The sequence below is a fragment of the Myotis yumanensis genome, unplaced genomic scaffold (genome assembly GCF_028538775.1).
Source record: "Myotis yumanensis isolate MYYU_CA2020_CCGP unplaced genomic scaffold, mMyoYum1.0.hap1 SCAF_6, whole genome shotgun sequence".
In the NCBI taxonomy this organism is placed as follows: domain Eukaryota; kingdom Metazoa; phylum Chordata; class Mammalia; order Chiroptera; family Vespertilionidae; genus Myotis; species Myotis yumanensis.
The window spans coordinates 24607591-24627029 of record NW_027223757.1 but is presented as its reverse complement, the minus strand read 5'-3'; the positions used below and the strand labels follow the sequence as shown (position 1 = coordinate 24627029).

General features: G+C 41.2%; 1 protein-coding gene across 1 annotated transcript in view; it reads left to right on the top strand.

Moving 5' to 3' along the window:
* The window catches only part of IL20RA (interleukin 20 receptor subunit alpha), a 31757-nt gene extending 13632 nt beyond the window's left edge, over positions 1-18125 (top strand). Inside the window, exons 2-7 of the mRNA XM_070417765.1 lie at positions 3282-3417; positions 8344-8522; positions 9712-9887; positions 10431-10575; positions 15093-15232; positions 17229-18125. Coding sequence (XP_070273866.1) covers positions 3341-3417; positions 8344-8522; positions 9712-9887; positions 10431-10575; positions 15093-15232; positions 17229-18017 — 1506 coding nt within the window. The 5' untranslated portion in view covers positions 3282-3340 and the 3' untranslated portion in view covers positions 18018-18125. The remainder of the gene's footprint in view (positions 1-3281; positions 3418-8343; positions 8523-9711; positions 9888-10430; positions 10576-15092; positions 15233-17228) is intronic.
* The last annotated feature ends 1314 nt before the right edge of the window (positions 18126-19439 follow it).

The following is a 19439-nucleotide window of genomic DNA, read 5'->3' as shown; positions in this document are numbered from 1 at the left end:
ACTTCTAAGCTCACCATTATGCCTCTTGGAAGGAGGCCTCAATCCATGAGAGGAAAGCAAGATAGAAGCCTCAGTGTCTTTTATAACCTAATCTTGGAAATGATGTACCATTTTCTTTGTCATATGCTATTGGTCATACAGACCAACCCAGATACTGTGTGGGAGGGGACTATACAGGCTGGGAATGCCAGCTGGAGGGAGTAACTGAGGGCCATCTTGGAGGCCGGCTATCGAAATGGTGGTGATACATATGATTTACCCACAATGTGGACTTGACAGGGGAGATGTATACATATTTCACAATTTCTTTCCAAAATATAGACTGGCATAATGAAAATATCGCTTAATGTTTTAATATTATTTTCACATTATTAATTCCCTTTATCTAACCTATTATTACCACAGTTTGCCAAAATTTTGATAATTGGCATAGCATTTCTAGAGAATTATTTAAATAATTACAAAACATTAAACAAAATATCTGTTGGAATGTTAATGATTGGCAGCACATTCCAGAATACAGTTCATTTCAAAACAATTTGCTTTGTTTCCTCATGATAGTGACCAAGAAATTTGAATTAAATTAAAATGAGCAATCCTTTTTTTAAATTATAAGTTATTGCTTAAAACTTTTTGGGTATGTTTTAGGCATCTTGAGAGTTCTGCTAATTGTTTACTTATTTTAAAAGATGAACAGAAACCAATGTTTTAGAAGATAAAGATTTGTATAGATTAAACAGCGAGAAAATATGCCTAACTTATGTTTTATATTTCCAAACTCAAGTTGCCACAAACCAGACTACTGTAGTTCCTTATCAGATAGTTCTGTGGAACCATGTGTTGGTAATACCTTATATCTGTGATATTATAATGCATAGCCTATTTTCATTTTCATTCTTACAAGATACTAACCACTCCTCACATGTTAGTGTCAACTAAACATGTAGAACCACATGTAGCTTTTTATTTTATTATGTGTGTGTGTGTGTGTGTGCGCGCGCGTGTGTGTGTATATATATTTTTTTTTTTTTAAATCATCATCTGAGGATTTTTTTTATTGATTTTTAGAGAGAGTAGAACAAAATGGTAAAGACAGAGAGAAATATCAATGTGCGAGAAACACATCAATTGGTTGTCTCCTGCATACACCCTGACCAGGGCTCAGGCCAGGGAGGAGCCTGTAACCGAGATATATGTCCTTGACCGGAATCAAACCCAGAACCCTCTGGTCCACAGGCCGAAACTCTATCCCCTGAGCCAAACCGGCTAGGGCACATGTAGCATTTTAGATCTAGAAATATCGTTAGGATTTTTATATTTAAAAGTGTTTCTCACTTTTGAAAGGTTGAGAAATACTATACTCCATGCTGCTGCCATCCCATGTCCTCTGTCTCATCCTCAAAAATATGATTAAAGTTTCAAACCTTGTGATAGCACAGAGCAGTATTAAGTCATTGACCATTACTCACCGAATATAACCTCAAGAACAAGCCAATACCAGTTGATATAGTATGGTTCCGAAGACTTAGAAGAATAGAAGGGCATGAAAGAAGGGCATCGGGCAGGCTGTGTCATTTTGAGATCTTCTTTACTCCTCCTACACATACCCACACAGTGATCCGCTGATAGTGCTTCTCTTTGGGTATTTAATTTTCTTCTTAAAAAGTGAAACTAAGTTATTAAAAAATGATCAAGGTTAAAAGTAGAAGTCATTACAAATATAACACATGCACACACAAACACACTCAACTGTCTATATTTTGGTTACTCTGCCACATTAAAGAGATTATTTAGTTTTAGCATCAGGGTCATATAAAAAGTTTAACTTTAAAGTAAAATTTTTTTCTTTCTTTTCATTTGGCTTGTGAAGTTAAAATACATTTTATAGAGTTAGTCTTAACCAAGGATTAACACGAGCATAAAGCTAATTCCTTTCTCTGACATGAATTCCAATTTATGTATATAGGAATTATGGGACTTGAGCCAAGACTGGACTAGACCGCAGTAACTTGGCTAAATTTTATTTCCTAATTTTGATTTTAAGTACTGAAATTTGATTCTTTCGAAGTTCATTGACTAGAATATGCATATGTGTAATGGGATAAGTTTTTCATAAAATTTGATTATTACTCAGTATACTTTATGATCTCTCCAATAGTTTAAATTAATATTTTGATTATTACATGTTACCACTGAATTTCTTCACTTATTTTAACTCACGGATTTTCCTTATTTTCTTTTATAAGAGATTATCCTTCACTTTCCTTTTGCCCTTTTCTAATTGTTTTGGAGTTTCTCAATTCTTTATCCTTTCTGTACAGAGGATTTCTACAAATTAATCCTCCAGATACAGTTTTTCTTAGATCACAGTTATGTGAGCTTATCAGTGTTTGATTAAATAAATTGTCTTCTTTTCCTGGTTTCTTTTCTAATCCTTGCTTTATACATACTTGTTAGTAAAGCTAATCAATTCTAAAACTCTGGTCTTTCAGTAGCATCAATTCTAAGTTTCATTTCTATATCTAATAATAGGATTATCTAGTTATCTGTTGGTGCATAAACAACTACCCCCAATTGTGGTTTGAAACAATTATTTCTCACAATTCTGAGTGTTAATGGGGGTAACAGCTGGATGGTTCTTTTGCTGGTCTCCTTCCAAGTCTCTCATGCAGCTTGTGGGGCTGGAACGCCCACAGTGTTTCTCTGGCCCCTTGATTGAAAGGCTGGGCTCAGCCCGGACAACTGAACTTCCCCCTCGTCACATGGCCTCAGCACATGGAGTTCCCAGCAGGGTAGCCCCACTTCTACGTGGCGGCTCAGGGCTTCCCAGAGGCAAAAGTGGAAGAAGCTCTGCCCTAACTGGTTTGGCTCAGTGAATAGAGCGTCGGCCTGCAGACTGAAGGTCCTGGGTTCGATTCTGAGTCAGGGCACATGCCTGGGTTGCAGGCTCGATTCCCAGTAGGCTGCGTGCAAGAGGCAGCCAGTCAATGATTCTTTCTCATCATTGATGTTTGTCTCTCTCTCCTTTCCTCTCTGAAATCAATAAAAATATTTTTTATTTTTTAAAAATAGTGGAAGCTGCCAGGCCTTAGGGCTTAGCCCCAGAGTCACCTCTGCCACAATCTGTGGGTTGAAGTGAGTCAGTGTCTGCTCAGGTTCAGTTTGGGAGGATATACACAGGGTGCCGGTACCGGAAGGCCATACTGGACACCAGCTACCAGAGGGGTTATGTTTTCCTCTTTCTTCACTAAGACCTTGATTTCTCTCTACTCCTGTTTCAGTTCCCTGTTTCCCTGGTGGTTTGCCTAAGCCTGTAAATGTCACCTTCTTATCCATAAACATGAAGAATGTCCTCCAGTGGGGTCCACCCAAGGGCCTACAAGGAGTAGAAGTGACTTACACTGTGCAGTATTTCATGTAAGTTGGTTCTTTTCCTTTTGACTGATTTATAAACACAAGACTCAGACTCCTATTAACTGTGTGAAGATACGCCATCTTTTGTATTAAATACGTATTTGAAAAGAAAAAAAATTAGATGTTTCATGTTAAATTTTTCTTGCTATGCTTTGTTAGGTTAAATTAGAAAACAGTTTCTTCATGGAGACAGGAGCACTGGATGCTGGGGCAAGGGGGAGTTATTTAAATGGAGAAAAGAAGTTGGTCAAAAGACTATTCTGTGGCTGAGCAAATAAAGAAATCCATCATCTGTGAAATGTCTAAACTTACTGGAATTATGCACATTTTAAGTGAAACTGAGCACAGAATTATGTACAACTAGCTGTTCCTGTTGAAGATAGTAGTGAGTGGACATTTTTACTTTTCACCTCTCCCTCAAAACTCATTGCAAGCCAGAAAGAATGCAAATCAGACACACATTGTCCAACTTCAAAACAACCAAGGAAATGGTCACAACCCCCAAGCCACAGACTTATGAGGTGTACAAGCCAAATACTGTGAAATCTGAAAGAAAACCACCCAGAAGCTGGAAGTAAACCTATACCTCCTCAAACTTCAACAGCAGAAAATAATTTCACAAGAATAAATGTCACAGTACTCAGAGGCTTAAGTCTAAGGATGTGGAATCTAAGGATTTCCACCCCCAGAAATTGAGGAAATGTCCCCATGGAGCCCCAGGTTGGTGCCACAGGATGTCAGAGATGGAGGGGCTAAAAGTGAAATCAGGTTCAAATGATATATCCAATGTAGAAGCTCAGAAGCAGCCCAAGAGAAAGTGAAATGAGCAGGACAGGAGAGAGAGAAGGCAGCCCAGGCAAGTGCCATCAGCCACATCAGCCTCCTCCTGTTGAAATCCTGAGGGTGGGCAGGCTTCCCGTCAAAGGAAATGACATGAGTCCATGATACGGTGTGTGACAGACCCCTCACTCCTGTACCCATTCACCTAATATTCTAAAAATAGCCCTAGCTGGTTTGGTTCATTGGATAGAGCATTGGCCTGTGGACTGAAGGGTCCCAGGTTTGATTCCAGTCAAGGACACATGCCCCGAGTTGTGCACTCCAACCCCAGTAGGAGGCGTGCAGGAGGCAGCCAATCAATGATTCTCTCTCATCATTGATGTTTCTTTTTTTTTTTAATACATTTTATTGATTTTTTACAGAGAGGAAGGGAGAGGGATAGAGAGTTAGAAACATCGATGAGAGAGAAACATTGATCAGCTGCCTCCTACACACCTCCTACTGGGGATGTGCCCGCAACCAAGGTACATGCCCTTGACCGGAATTGAACCTGGGACCTTTCAGTCTGAAGGTCGACGCTCTATCCACTGAGCCAAACCGGTTAGGGCTCATCATTGATGTTTCTATCTCTCTCTCTCTTCCTCTCCCTTTCTCTCTGAAATCAATAAAAATATATTTTAAAAATAAATAAAAATAGTTGGCCCCATTCAAAGAGCAGTAGTCCCAAAGAAACCAGCACAGTACCTATCCATAATCATTGGAAGAGAGAAAGAGGAAAAAAGAACACAAGTGAAAAATTTCTGAAAAGTTTTCTCATGGAAGTAGGAGAAAAATTTATACAAATAATTGCCCATAATTTGAGCCCATAAGCAACATGTTTCTAATGATAAAAAAGAAGTTGCAATCTCTTCCAAAAGAAGAGATTCTAAGACCACAGGAAGAACTTTTTTTTTTTAAAGCAAGTGGGCAGAGCTTAGGAAAAAGATGTAAAATAAAAATATTAAATATACTTTAAAAACCTATTATAGCCCGGTTGGCGTGGCTCAGTGTTTAAGCGTCAACCTATGAACCAGGATATGAAGATTCAGTTCCCGGTCAGGGCACATGCCCAGGTTGCAGGCTCATTCCCCAGTGTGGGGCATACAGGAGGCAGTCGATCAATGGTTCTCTCTCATCATTGATGTTTCTATCTCTCTCTCCCTCTGCCTACCTCTCTGAAATCAGTAAGAATTAAAAAAGAAAAAAAAACCTATTATAGCTGTTAGGAATAGTTGACCAGGTAATAATGATAATAATCTGGCATTTCATATTATAAATGCATGCTATATCCAGCAAAATATAATAAAAATAATAGCAAGACATATCCTGGTGAACTTCTTGAACTTTAAGACAATGAAATGATTTCTGGCCATCCTAGCAAAAGCAGGACTCAAGTCAGGTGGGGGGATGAAGTGATTTCTCTCTGGCAGCACTAAGCAGAAAACAGTGCCACATCTTCTGAGGGGAAAATAGGTGAGGCCCAAGACTCTTACCAAGTTCAACAGATGTCTTTTCAAGTAGGTGGGAATTCGGGATATCATTCCCCTGAGACCTTCCTGGGGGGTGGGGAACCACTAACTAAAGATAATAACCATCTGACATAGAAAAAAAAGATGAACCTAGACAAAGAAATTAGTAATGACAGGATAATGGCATAAAGACTGGTAGCATGCATTACAACAATGTAAATTTGGAACTAAGACCACATAGTGATGGGAAATATGGTTCTTGAAATTTCTCATATATATTTGAACCTAAACAATAATAGAACAAATCAGAAGGTGGGCAAAAACTGTAAGTGGACTGATATTCATAGCAGAAAACCATTAAATATGATCTAAAATGAAATGACTTCATTTTAATGACTAAGCTCTCAGTATTTTTCGAGAAACCATTTTCTTAATTTAAATGATATTTTAAGAACTAATATCTCTTGTCGTAATGAAACATTTGAACTATAGCAATTCCTTTAATTTCTTATTTTATATTAAAGTTTAAGTCAAGTTAAATTTACTACTTTTATTAAAACTACGCATGTGGTATAATCTAGTTTTTATCTATATATTCAGCTATCTAACTATCCTTCTGGTTATATGTAAGCATGATGAGATGTCCAGAATCATGTATACCAAATATTTCATGGTAATGGGTTTCCAGCTGATTTATTTCTCTCTTGATTCTGTTTTTCTGATTAGTTGAGTTTTTTTTTAATGCACCATAGTTACAAAAAAGAATCAAATGATTTTTTGTCTTTGAAAAAAAACTCTGACCTCCAAAGGCAGTGGAGGACTTCAACTGCTATTCCTGAGCTAATTGAGCTAGACCTTCATTCTCATTTCTGAGGCGTTTCCCAGGAGCTGAGTTTAGGAAAGAAGACATCACTTTGCAAAGGGAAATGTTTCAGGAGCACGCCCTTGCCTCCTTTTCCATTAGGTGGAGCAAAGAGCTTGCTCTGTCCTTTGTATGTCTCCGTGATTCAGAAAAGGACTTTTTAAAACGGGCAGATTCATCACTGCTCTCTGACAGCAGATAAATTGAATTGTGCAACTTTTGAAAAAGAATACATATATTTTAAAAAGGTGGACAGGAATACAGGGTGGTATATGTCACTGGCAGAGCTCCAAGCTCAGCTGGAGTCAGACAGTCCTGGGTTCATAGCCAGGCTATGAGCCTTGCTGGGTAACTTTGGGCAGATTACATATTATACTTTTTTAAAAATATATTTTATTGATTTTTTACAGAGAGGAAGGGAGAGGGATAGAGAGTTAGGAACATCGATGAGAGAGAAACATCGATTAGCTGCCTCCTGAACACTCCCTACTGGGTATGTGCCTGCAACCAAAGTACATGCCCTTGAGTCCACAGGCCGACGCTCTATCCACTGAGCCAAAGTGGTTAGGGCTACATATTATACTTTTGAGTGAAGTTTGTTTCCAAGTAAAAGATGAAATTTGAACAAAAGTCTAAATTCTGTCTGCCAAAAGAATTTAATACAAAAATATATAGGGAAGCACTAAAAGCTCAAGCTTTGCATCCCAGGAAAGTGGTTCAAATCCCAGATATGCCTTTTACTAGTGATATGAACTTGAGCATTTGGTTTCTTATCTCTCTGAGCTTCAGTTTTCTCATCTGTAAAATGGGTTACCACTGTTACAACCTTTTGTCCCAGACAGAAAGAGGCATCATCCTTAATTCATCTCTTATTTTCCCTCAATCACCAAGTCCTGTGTCCTGATATTTCTTCCTTTGTCCTATTGGTTCCATGGCCACCATCCTTGTCTAAGCCACCTACATCTTCCACCTGGAGTATCCTCCCAACTCCTCTCCAGGCTGCCACTCCTCACCCTTTGCATTCTCCATGCTACCACCAGAGTTATCTTTCTAAAACCCTAACATGCTGCTTTAATCTTTTCAGTAGCCTCTCCTGCAAACCTGTCTCTTTTCCCGGCTCATCTCTTATCACTAAATATACCTTAGTCTCTCCCACCTAAAAATATTTCCCCCTCCCTATTTACTATGGGTGCTATGCTTTTAATAAAGGAAAGGAAAAATCGGAGTGAACATCCTAGTTAATATCATCATCGCTAAAATGAAAATGCAGATTTGGGCACGCACTTCAGTCTAGTGACTTTTCCCCAAACCCTTGATGGCAGGTAGATTTTTTAATTTTATGAGAATGTCAAGGTAATTTTTCTTCCAAGAAAAAAGATGGCCAATTTTTCTTAAAACAACCCATCAAACTGACCTAAGTATGCATGGTGGACTACAAAACTTACATAGATATAATTAGTAGAAGAGTTGATCACACAATATGTAAAATTTTTACTGTAGCCCAAGAATAATAATAAAATACATGCTTTCAAAATATACTGTGAATTATAATTCACAGAAAAGAAAGGTGATTACAGAAACTCTGACTCATGTTCCTGACAGCTAATGAAAAAAATTGCCAGCAGCAAAAGCAGATTCTTTTTTGTCTCAATGACAGGCACTTCTGTTGTTCTGAAGAGAAGGTCTTAAGTTCCATTCAGTTCTATATAATGACTTTTTTTCCCTATTGTAAAGCACAGAGGGCACTTCATTATTAATTCACAGTTTCCTTCTCTGCAGATATGGGCAAAAGAAATGGCTGAACAAATCCGAATGCAGAAATATCAATAGGACCCACTGTGATCTCTCTGCTGAAACTTCTGACTATGAACATCAATATTATGCCAAAGTTAAGGCCACTTGGGGATCTGATTGTTCCAAATGGGCAGAAACTGGACGATTCTATCCTTTCTTAGAAAGTAAGTAATACAATTGTCTGTTAAACACAGATTAATATCACGCTCACCTGACCTCCTAGTGTTACCAGGTTCTGTCTCATAGACAGCTCTGCCTGAGGAGCCAGTGCTCAGCTTGGCTCTGTTCTGCACTCTGCCCGTCAGCTGGTGGTGTGACCAGCCCAAGGTGCTTCTCCCCACTGCGTCCCAGAGTCTTGTCTTTAGAATGAAAGCTGTGGCCAAGTGACCTCCAAGATCTCTCCCAGATCCCAAATTGACGCTAAATGCCAATACTATCAAATTTTGATTTTATTTTAGCATTTAGTGGAGACTATGTAATTTGTGAAACAACTGACAGACTTTTTTTTTTAATGTTGTGGGTTGCAAAACCGTCGAATATGTCCACAAGGTTGATTACAGGTTATTCTGATCACCAAAGTAAGTCTTTTCTTGTTATAGACTTGGTGGTGTGATGATGCAATTTCTAGGTGTAACTTGGAATCAAGACAACATCTTGCTGGTATTTGTTTTTTCATTGTTCCATGCCCTGATCTGTAGCTGACTCCAGTACAGGACTCACTCAGAGGTGCCATATGAAATTTACAAGTTCTCCTTAGGTCCTGAAGCTGGAGCCTTTCTTCAGATTCCCTTCGAGCTCAGAAGTCAGCAAACTATGCCCTCAACCAAATGCAGCAGCACCGCCCCCCTTTCTGTTTTTCTACAGGCCGAGAGCTAAGAATGGGTTTTACATTGATATAAATAATAGTTGCAACAGAGATCCTATCTGGACCTTTATGGTTAAACTTTGCTAACCTCTGTTCTAGATCATTCCAATTACATCTCCAAAGGTTTTTAGCAGTGCTTCATTCCTCCATGTCTGCTTTTTGCCATGTGTCCAATCATATTAATGTTATTTATCAACTATTTTTCAAGTTATGGCAGTGTTATAAATAGTTTTCATTGTATTTACCATCATCGAGTACTATTTATCCATGTGACTGGGAACTCCTCAACTGACTGTTTTAACATCGTGTCAGCGTACATGAAATTCTTGTTTCAAGTTTCTGCATGTCTTGGGCCCACCTTGGAGCATTCTGAGGCATCTCAAATAAGAGAGTTGGATAGAGAGTTTTTGTCCCAATAGGATTAGACTATAGTTTTATCCAAGGTGATTTTACATCTGAACATAATTCCCTCTCCTCTCCCCTTTAAGCACAAATTGGCCCACCAAGGGTTACTTTGACTCCTGATGAGAAATCCATTTCTGTTGTTCTGACGGCTCCAGAGAAGTGGAAGAAAAATTCAGAAGAAAGTTCCATTTCCATGCAACAAATATACTCGAATCTGAAGTATAATGTGTCCATCTATAATACTAAATCAAACAGAACGGTAAGTCTGAAATGGAACAGGGCACATAATCTGGGTCCCTTTTTGCAGTTAATGCTAAAGCAAGCAGCCCTGCTGCTTTAATTCTCTGCATGTGAAAATGGGAAGATGTGATATTCAAAAGAGATGCCATCCAAGGTACAATTGAAGCTATGTAGAAACTTAGGAAACTTCAGAATTCCTTTACAGAAACTTTCTATTAATGGACATGATATTGCTATTGGAGTAGTTATTGATGGAGAAGCTTTTACTTGCATAACATCTGTCAGTCACTCTCGAAGAAAGAAAAAGGTATTACACAGGACAAAGCTGAATGAGAAATCCATCCTTACGTTATTATTTAGCATTGTACTGGGATTGTTTCAGTTCCTGGGTATTGCCGAGCTAGAGGAAAGGGGTATTTTGAAGCTGTTGCTGAAAAGAAAGCTTGTAGGCATAGAAAAGGATTTCATGGTATCTGGGTCTTTTATTTCCTTGTAGAGTTATTTTTCTGGGGTGGTACTAGATATCTTTGCTGTAACTGATGTTTGCCATTCCCTAATCTAGTGGTCTCAGTGTGTGACCAACCACACGCTGGTGCTCAGCTGGCTAGAGCCAGACACTCTGTACTGCATCCATGTGGAGTCCTTCGTCCCAGGGCCTCCTCGCCTTGCTCAGCCTTCTGAGAAGCAGTGTGTCAGTACTTTGAAAGGTAAGCTTTAAAACACCTCAGCTGCTCTGAGGAAGGAAGTCTGATGAAACTAGAACAGGGGTGGGCAAACTTTTTGACTCGAGGGCCACAATGGGTTCTTAAACTGGACCAGAGGGCCGGAACAAAAGCATGGATGGAGTGTTTGTGTGAACTAATATAAATTCAAAGTAAACATCTACACTAATAAAAGAGAAACATGGTAATTAGCGTACGACCGCTACCCTTCCCATTGGCTAATCAGTGAATATATACAAAGTAACTGTCAGCCAAGATGGCGGCCGGCAGCCAGGCAGCTGGAAGCTAACAGGAGGCTTGCTTGCTGTGGACTCCAACGTTCCCCGCCGGCCTCTGAGCTTCAGTTGGAAACATAGTAACATTTACAGAAGATAAACAAAAGCCCAGAAACCTCCTGTCAGTCAGCCGGGATCTCAGAGCTGGAGTCACAACATTGTTTCAAATACAGAAAACAAAGGCCAGAAACCTGCTTTCAGCCGAGCCTCAGAGAGAAAGCCGGCTCTCAGCTCCAGTGACAGCCATAGAAGGTAAATAAATGCCAGAATAAAAAAAAAAGAAAAAAAGGACAGGTTGGGAGCTCCAGTCGCCCGCCAGCCTGAAAACAGCCCTCAGCCCCTCACCCAGGCTGGCCAGGCACCCAGTGGGGACCCCCACCCTGAAGCAACAAGATGGCGGCTAACTTGCATACTGAAGGCAGGCGGCAGCAGGCAAGGCTGTCTGCGGTCTGGGACCCGGATCTGTGACCCTGCCGGGCGGGATCAGCGGAGCTGCGAGGCCTCCCGGCACCGGGATCAGCGTGACAGGGGGCAGCGCCCAAACCCCCGATCGCTCTGCAGCTCTGTGTGTGATAGAGGGCAGCACCCCAACCCCCCCCCCCCCACACACACACACACACACACAGGCCCTGCTCTATGTGAGACGGGGTAGAGCCATACCTCCCCATCGGCCCTGCCCTGAGTGTGACAGTGGCGGCGCCCCAACCTCCAGATCGGCACTGCTCTGTGTGTGACAGGGTGTGGCACCCCAACTCACCCCCCTCCACGGACCCTGCTCTGTGTGTGACAGGGGGGAGCTCCCCAAACCCCTGATGGGCCCTGCTCTGTGTGTGACAGGGTACAGAGCCCCAACCCCCCTGATGGGCCCTGCTCTGTGAGTGACAGGGGGCAGCGCCCCAACCCCCTGATCGGCCCTGCTCTTTGCATGGCAGGGTGTGGCGCCACAACCTCCCCATCGACCCTGCCTTAAGTGTGACGGGGCAGTGCCCCAACCCCCCAATCGGCCCTACCCTGAATGTGACTAGGGGTGGCATCGCAACCTCCCCATCCGCCCTGCTCTGTGCATGACAGGGGGCGGCGCCCCAACTCCCTAATCGGCCCTGCTCTGAGCCCGACCAGGGGCTGCACCTAGGGATTGGGCCTGCCCTCTGCCACCCGGGAGCAGGCCTAAGCCAGCAGGTCATTATTTCCCGAGGGATCCCAGACTGCGAGAGGGCACAGGCCAGGCTGAGGGACCCCCTCTCCACGCCCCCCCCCCGAGTGCACAAATTTTTGTGCACCGGGCCTCTAGTCATTACATAAAAGGGTACGGTCTTTTTTTTTTTTTTAGTTTTATTCATTTCAAACGGGCCGGATCCGGCCCGCGGGCCGTAGTTCGCCCACGGCTGAACTAGAAGAAAGTGTGGCAGTGTAGACAAGGTATTGGCAAATCTGTTTCTACCAGAAACAGGTTGAGGCAAAGGCAGAAACAGCTGTCCCCAGAAATGCATTGAGCAACCCGGGACACTGCCATTGAACTTGGCCAACCTTAGGGAGTGTTTTCACCCCTCAGGGGACCTCAGCACCAGGCCTGGCACTTGCTGCCAGCAAGCCTATGCCTTGGGAAATAACAATGGGGAACTTTTACACACATCTTTTTTCTTTTTAAAAATTATAATCATTCCAGTCAGTAGAAGTTCTGTGGTCTTCAAGCACATCAGACAATTAATTGTATTGCTAGAAAAAAAGCATTATCATAAAAACACTTTTTAAGACAGAATCCTTTGCTCCCCCTCAGAAATACAAATTACAGTCTCCATGTTTACATATCGCTGACTGGCTGGTCTGGGATCTACCAACCAGTACTTATGGCCTCTCTCTTAGAGTTGCTACTCTCTCCTTTCTTTCTTTCTTTTTTTTTTTTTTGTCTCCTTCTCGTGTTGTCTGAACGTGGCTGCCAAGGAACTGTGAGTGAAGAGTCTCCTTCCTGTTGGGAGACATGGAGTTAGGAGCTTAGCATTTGTGTAATCATACTTCCTCCAGGGTGAGAGGACCTTGTATTCAAAACCTGAAAATTGAAAATAAATCCTAAAGTTGACCTTCACCGACTGGCTCTTCATCCATTATTCTTCTGTTTCTCTCTTCCAAACGTGCTGGCCTAAGACAAATGTCATAGCATTTCCCCCAAGCCTTGGTTCCATCCCCAGCTACGGGACAGGGATGGTGACAGACCCCTGCTCTCCTCCTCCTTCACGCCTCCCACATGTCATGATGAAAATGTCCCAAGGAATAAAAAGGGAATTATTTTAGTACAAATAAAAAGTGAAAAGCTTTCTTTTTAAATCTCTATCCTTGCCATAGCTTTCCCTTTAAAATAAAGGCTTCTCTACCACGTGCCAAATTAAACTAAAATGCTAAGCAAGCAAAAGGCAACACAAAGCAGATTGAAGAAATTATTTTGGTGTTTGGATAAAGTGCTCTGTTTACTAATAGCTTGATCAGTGGCCAAATGCTAGGAATGCATTTTCAGTGGAAGTCATTTAAGCAGCTGGCAGAGTTGAGCAACTAGAGTAGAGATTAAATTAAATACTTCCCAGTAAGCAGATGGAGCAACTTTCCTAACCAGTTTAGGAAAGGTAACAAAAGAGCAAGGAGGCACCATTTCAGGTCCTGAGCTTTTCCAGGATCTCCCAGCTGTTAAGTCACCCCAGCTGCCTTTCCAAGACAACGCTATGACAACCTCCTTTTAAAAGAATGGGGCCCTAGCTGTTTTGACTCACTAGGTAGAGCATTGGCCTATGGACTGAAGGGTCCCTGGTTCAATTCCAGTCAAGGGCACATGCCCAGGTTGCAAACTTGATTCCCCGTAGGGGGTGAGCAGGAGGCAGCTGATCAATGATTCTCTCTCATCATTGATGTTTCTATCTCTCTCTCCTTCTCCCTTCCTCTCTGAAATCAATAAAAAGATGTATTTTTAAACATCAGTATTATCTCTTTTGGGACTATTCTTTGGAAAATATTTCTGTTCCCCATAGTCCCCCAATCCCTACAAATACAGATAGAGTTTCTTGGTTTATTGTAACCACCATGTGCTGATGTACACGAAGTGCCACCAGTCACTGTTGGCCTGGCTCCTTTTAATTAGTGCAAGTTCCGTCCTAGACCAGGGATTGTATCCAGAGGACTGGACTGAGTTGTAGCCTACAGTAGGAGCAGATGATGCTCAGTCACCAGCAACATCTGCATTGTGGTGTTGGCATCTTTCTATGTGGAAGCTGATGACAGATGTGCTCTTCAGGAATTGGTCAGGGTAGAAGAACCTGCAGTTGGAGCCCTGGTAATCTGCTTTACTCAAGTTTACTAATTTAAATGCTAATCTCATTTTAAAAATGCCTTCACAGAAATATCTAGAATAATGTTTTACCAATATCTAGGTTCCAATTTGGTTTAGCCAAATTGACTCATAAAATTAACCATCCCAACTTCCAATTACCCCAAAGGAGCTTAATAGATATAAGTTAGTCACAATAATCCCCATTCTGATCAATGGTGGGCCAGGACTACTTTTCTTAAAACTATTTACCAGGTCTTTTCATTCCCTATGGACTTTTACTCATCATGAACCCGTAACACATCAAAACCTGGAAAGGAGTTACTGCCGTTCTCAGCACACATCAGCTCAGCCACCTTCCTACAAACATCCCCAAGCTCCAGACGTACCCAGAAAAGTCCAAGCAACCAGCACAAGGGTAGTTCTGTTGGTCACGTAGAAGGTGATGCCATATATCCCTGTCCTCTACTGAATATATGAAAGACTGAGTCAAATGAGTGGCATAGAAAAGTGGGACTGCTTAGTGGGATCATTACAAGGGGGTTTTGTTGTTCAGTTTGGAGTGTTGTGAGTTGCCTGAATTTCAGATACATTTACCTTCAAGTATAAAAACCAACATAAAATCTCATTTTATATTCCAGCATATAAAATGTTGGAATATATGCTGACCTGGGTTGCTAACGCATCCTTGCTATAAAGATTTGAGACAGTCCAAACAATTCCTTAAGACCATCTATTGTCAGAGACAGTAGGAATTCTGAGATCCTTTATTACATTGTTATAAATGAGAAAACTGAATTCTTACATGTAAGTGATTATGCTCAAAGCTTCTTGACATTGCCAGTGTTTTCCCACCACGCCAAGTTACAACAATCTACTCTCCCCCCTCCACCCCCCCCCCCTTTTTTTTTTAACAGATCAAACATCAGCATTGAAAATCAAAATCATCTTCTGGTATGTTTTGCCCATATCTGTTACCCTGTTTATCTTTTCTGTGATGGGCTTCTCTGCGTACAGATATATCCATGTTGGCAAAGAGAAACATCCGGAAAATCTGGTGAGTGCTTAGTGTGGCCGGACTCATTATAGCAACACATCTCCAGGAAGCTGGAAAGGAGGCTCTGTAACTGATACCATTCCTTTTAGGGGCAGAATGAGTTTAAAGGTAAAGAGCTAATAAATTTAAAAAAACAAAACAAAACACTTTCTCTACTAGATTAACTCACTAACATAACCAAAGAGAAAGATTCCTTTGCATTAACAAAGATTTTAGGTTTAATGACCAGATTAGACTAGGTCTTGAGGTACGAGATAAATGAGGTCATGATCCATGCCCTTCCAGAGGTTCAAGTCTAGTTGGGGACAAGAATTTCAAAATGATATGACTATGATGAAAGCAGGCACTGGGGGTGCCAGGGGTACAGGGGAAGCACTGAAACCCTGCATGGGGATCAGAAGTTCATGCCTGGGCTTGGTTATAAAAGGTGAGTAAGTGTTAGGGACCTACTACTGGCAGAAGAAACAACAGGGGAAAGGTGGATAGCTGTTTGGGAAACCACATAGTATTGTTAAATCATAAGGTTCCTGATGAGGAGCTATGAAAGCTAATTACTAGAGAATGGGTGGTAAGGCCAGGTAATGAGAGAATTCGGCTGATATTTCAAGAAGGTTGAGCTTTATTCTATTGGCAAAGAGGTCTCTGTAGGGTTTTACCTTGGTGATGTCACGGTCGATATTGTGTTTTAGATCCAACTGGATAGTGGGTATAAGACAACATTAGGGGGAGTGAGACTAGAAGAAGCAAGTAAAGTAACTAGGAGACTGGCAGTTTTCCCAAGGAGAGAAGATGAGAGTCTAAGAGAAGAGAGTGGGATGGAGGGCTGGAGACCAGGATGTGGGATGGAAGCACATTTAGGGGGAGAATTGCCAGGATCTCATCACTCATAGTAAGGAGAAGCAAGAGAGTAAAAGGAATAAACCTTATCCTCTGGACCATGCACTGAAGGGTTTTGAAATGCTGAGCATATTTTAACAATAAAAATTCTTTGGGAATTACTAAAAGTATGTTCACATGTACACAATACATACATGTATTCCTGTTAGTTCAGTTTAAAAATAGTTCTATGAATCTGCCTGCACTTAGGGTTCAGAAGTAGCTTTTTAAGGGCATAGGGAGACTTTTCCTGGAAGGAAAATTCACAAAATTGACCACACGTTACTTTTTACAACAACAACAAAAAATTGTAAAAGAATAAAATTAAAGGATTTATTTTATAATGTTAAATGAAATCACATCATAAATTAGACGATGAGGATTGTAACATAACTCATCACTGGCAATCTGAACAGGCACCTCCCACATATTCCCAGCAACATTTTAACCTGAAACAAGTTTTCCTGGCATTAGGTAGAGTTTTTCTGTCTGCCATAAACTGGCAAATGGATTTCCCTTTTTGACTTTATGATAGCATGATTCCTTTGGTGTTTGGGGGAAGTAAGTAGAACCATCCCTGCTCATGTTCTTATCTGCTTTTTATATCCAGTTTTCATGCCCACCCACATTTCATGTCCGGACTGTATCCAAAAAAGGGCTGGGAGCCCAGGTAACCACAGCTTATTAACAAATACATAGTAAACTATAATTAACAAAGCAATTTCAAAACCTCCATCTCACTTAATTCTTACCACCCCTTATGTGGCACAAATTCTGATTTTTCAGAATTAAAAATCAAGGCTCAAGAAATTAAATAACATCCTAAATTTCCTCAGCCAGTTAGAGGAGGGGGCAGTCACACCCTTATATTTGACCTGGACAGATAACCACCCAATGAACCACTTTTCACTTCATATGCATTTTGTATGTCTTGGTCTCTTCCATGTGCATTTTGTGTGAATGAGGTTTTCTCTATATTCCAAGCATAACTTTCATTTCCATGAGTTGGTAAGAATAGATCTTTAAAACCATCTGATGACAGTATAAGTTCTACTTAACAGCTGTTTTTAATATCTGTCAAAAGTGAAAAGGTGAAAACCATTCTCTTCTCTCTTTATAGGTTTTGATTTATAGAAATGAACTTGACAAAGGATTCTTTGTACCTGCTGAACAACTTGTGATTAACTTTATCACCCTCAATATTTTGGAGGATTCTAAATTTTCTCATAAGGATGTAAGTGTCGTGGAAAAAAGCAATGATGTATGGGATCTGCATGAGCCCAGCAAGGACCAGGAGCCCCATCAGGAGGAAATGGAGGTGATGCACTTAGGGTATGCTTCCCATTCGGTGGACATTGTCGATGACACTGAGGAAAGCTCAAAAGGGACTTCCCTGGCCCAACAAGAGTCACTCGGCAGAATAATACCCACAGATAAAATAGTCATTGAGTATGAATATGATGTGAGAACTACTGACCTTCCTGTGGGGCCTGGACATCAAGAGCTCAGTTTGCAGGAGATGTTCCTACAAGGAAAATTATTTGAGCCACAGGCAGCTTTGGCTGACTGGGGCCCACAAACACTACTGTATTCATATACCCCTCAACTCAGAGACTTGCACCACCTGCCAGAGGAGCATGTGGACACAGAAGAGGAGCCAGAAGAAGAGCCATCGACCACACTGGTCGATTGGGACCCTCAGACTGGCAGGCTGTGTATACCTTCCTTATTTGGCTTTGAACATGAGTCAGAAGGATGTGAACATCCTGAGTACAAGGAGCTCACAGATGAGGGTCTTTTGTCTAGACTTTATGAGGATCAGGCTCCCGACAAGCCACTTGAAGAAGATGAAACCTATCTGACGCAGTTTTTGGAGGAGTGGGGATTGTATGTACAAATGGAAGACTAACGCCCACAACTCCCTCTCTGCCTGACCCCTACTGTTACAAGGCACATGAGTGCAAACATCTGAGTGCCCAAACAATAAAGTATCTGGGATAAAGGAAGTTTACCTATATTTTTCTATGTCAGTGAGAACTACTTATTTCCTCTTTCCTCATAGCACTTGTTTCATTCTGTCTCACATCGTGGTTGGTTCATGCCTGTGGGCCTCTTACAGTGATGGAGGGCTCCTGGAGTACAGTGGCTGACCCATTGCTTTGTACCAGTAATATTTGCCAAATGTTTGCCAAATTAGATGTAGAATGTATTCAGGGGGGTGTACTCTGGCCCTTTGTTATTTTCAAATAAGCACATTTACACAATTATTTTTTTGGACGCTTAAATGTGTAACACTGTAAAAATGTTTCATTATATAAATACTACTTTTTTAGAATTTGGTTTATTGTTAGAAGAATGGTATATTTAAAATATACGAATATCACAAAGTGGGTGGTAAGTTGGTCACACTTAAGGACCCCAATGCATCATTAAATCATAATAATGCATGTTCAAAATAAATGAGTAGGCACAGATCTGCTTGATATCACAAGCTTTGGGCTACTTTAAGTAGTCATATTAATATTTTATTAATATGTTTTCACTTGAACATGGATGGACCTTGAGAATATTATGCTAAGTGAAATAAATCAGCCAGTAAATGCAAGAATCATGTGATTTCAAGTGTAAATATAAAGTGTTATTATTTTGTAGTCAGGAAATATCCCCTCAATAACTTAGTAGGGGTCTCTAGGAGGGCGCTAACCTGAAAGAAAATTTTATAATAGAACTAGAGGCCCAATGCATGAAAATTCATGCAAGAGTAGGCCTTTCTTCCCCCAGCTGCGGGCACCAGCTTCCCTCCAGCACCCAGGACTCAGGCTGCTTCCCTCCTCTGGCCGCCTGCAGGCACCCAGGACCCAGGCTGGATTTCCTCAGGCCGCCCGTAGGCATCCGGGACCCAGGCTGGCTTTTTTAGGACTGCCTGCAGGCACCTTGGACCTGGGCTGGTTTTCCTCTGACCCTGGCTTCATCAGGAAGGACGTCTGGAATGATGTCTGGTCTAATTAGCATATTACCCTTTTATTATTATAGACTAGAGCAGTGATGGCGAACCTTTTGAGCTTGGCGTGTCAGTATTTTGAAAAACCCTAACTTAACTCTGGTGCCGTGTCACATATAGAAATTTTTTGATATTTGCAACCATAGTATAAAAAAGATTTATAGTTTTGATATTTATTTTAAATATTTAAATGCCATTTAACAAAGAAAAATCAACCAAAAAAATGAGTTCACGTGTCACCTCTGACACGCGTGTCATAGGTTCACCATCACTGGACTAGAGGCTCGGTGCATGAAATTCGTGCACGGGGAGTGGAGAGGTCCCTCAGCC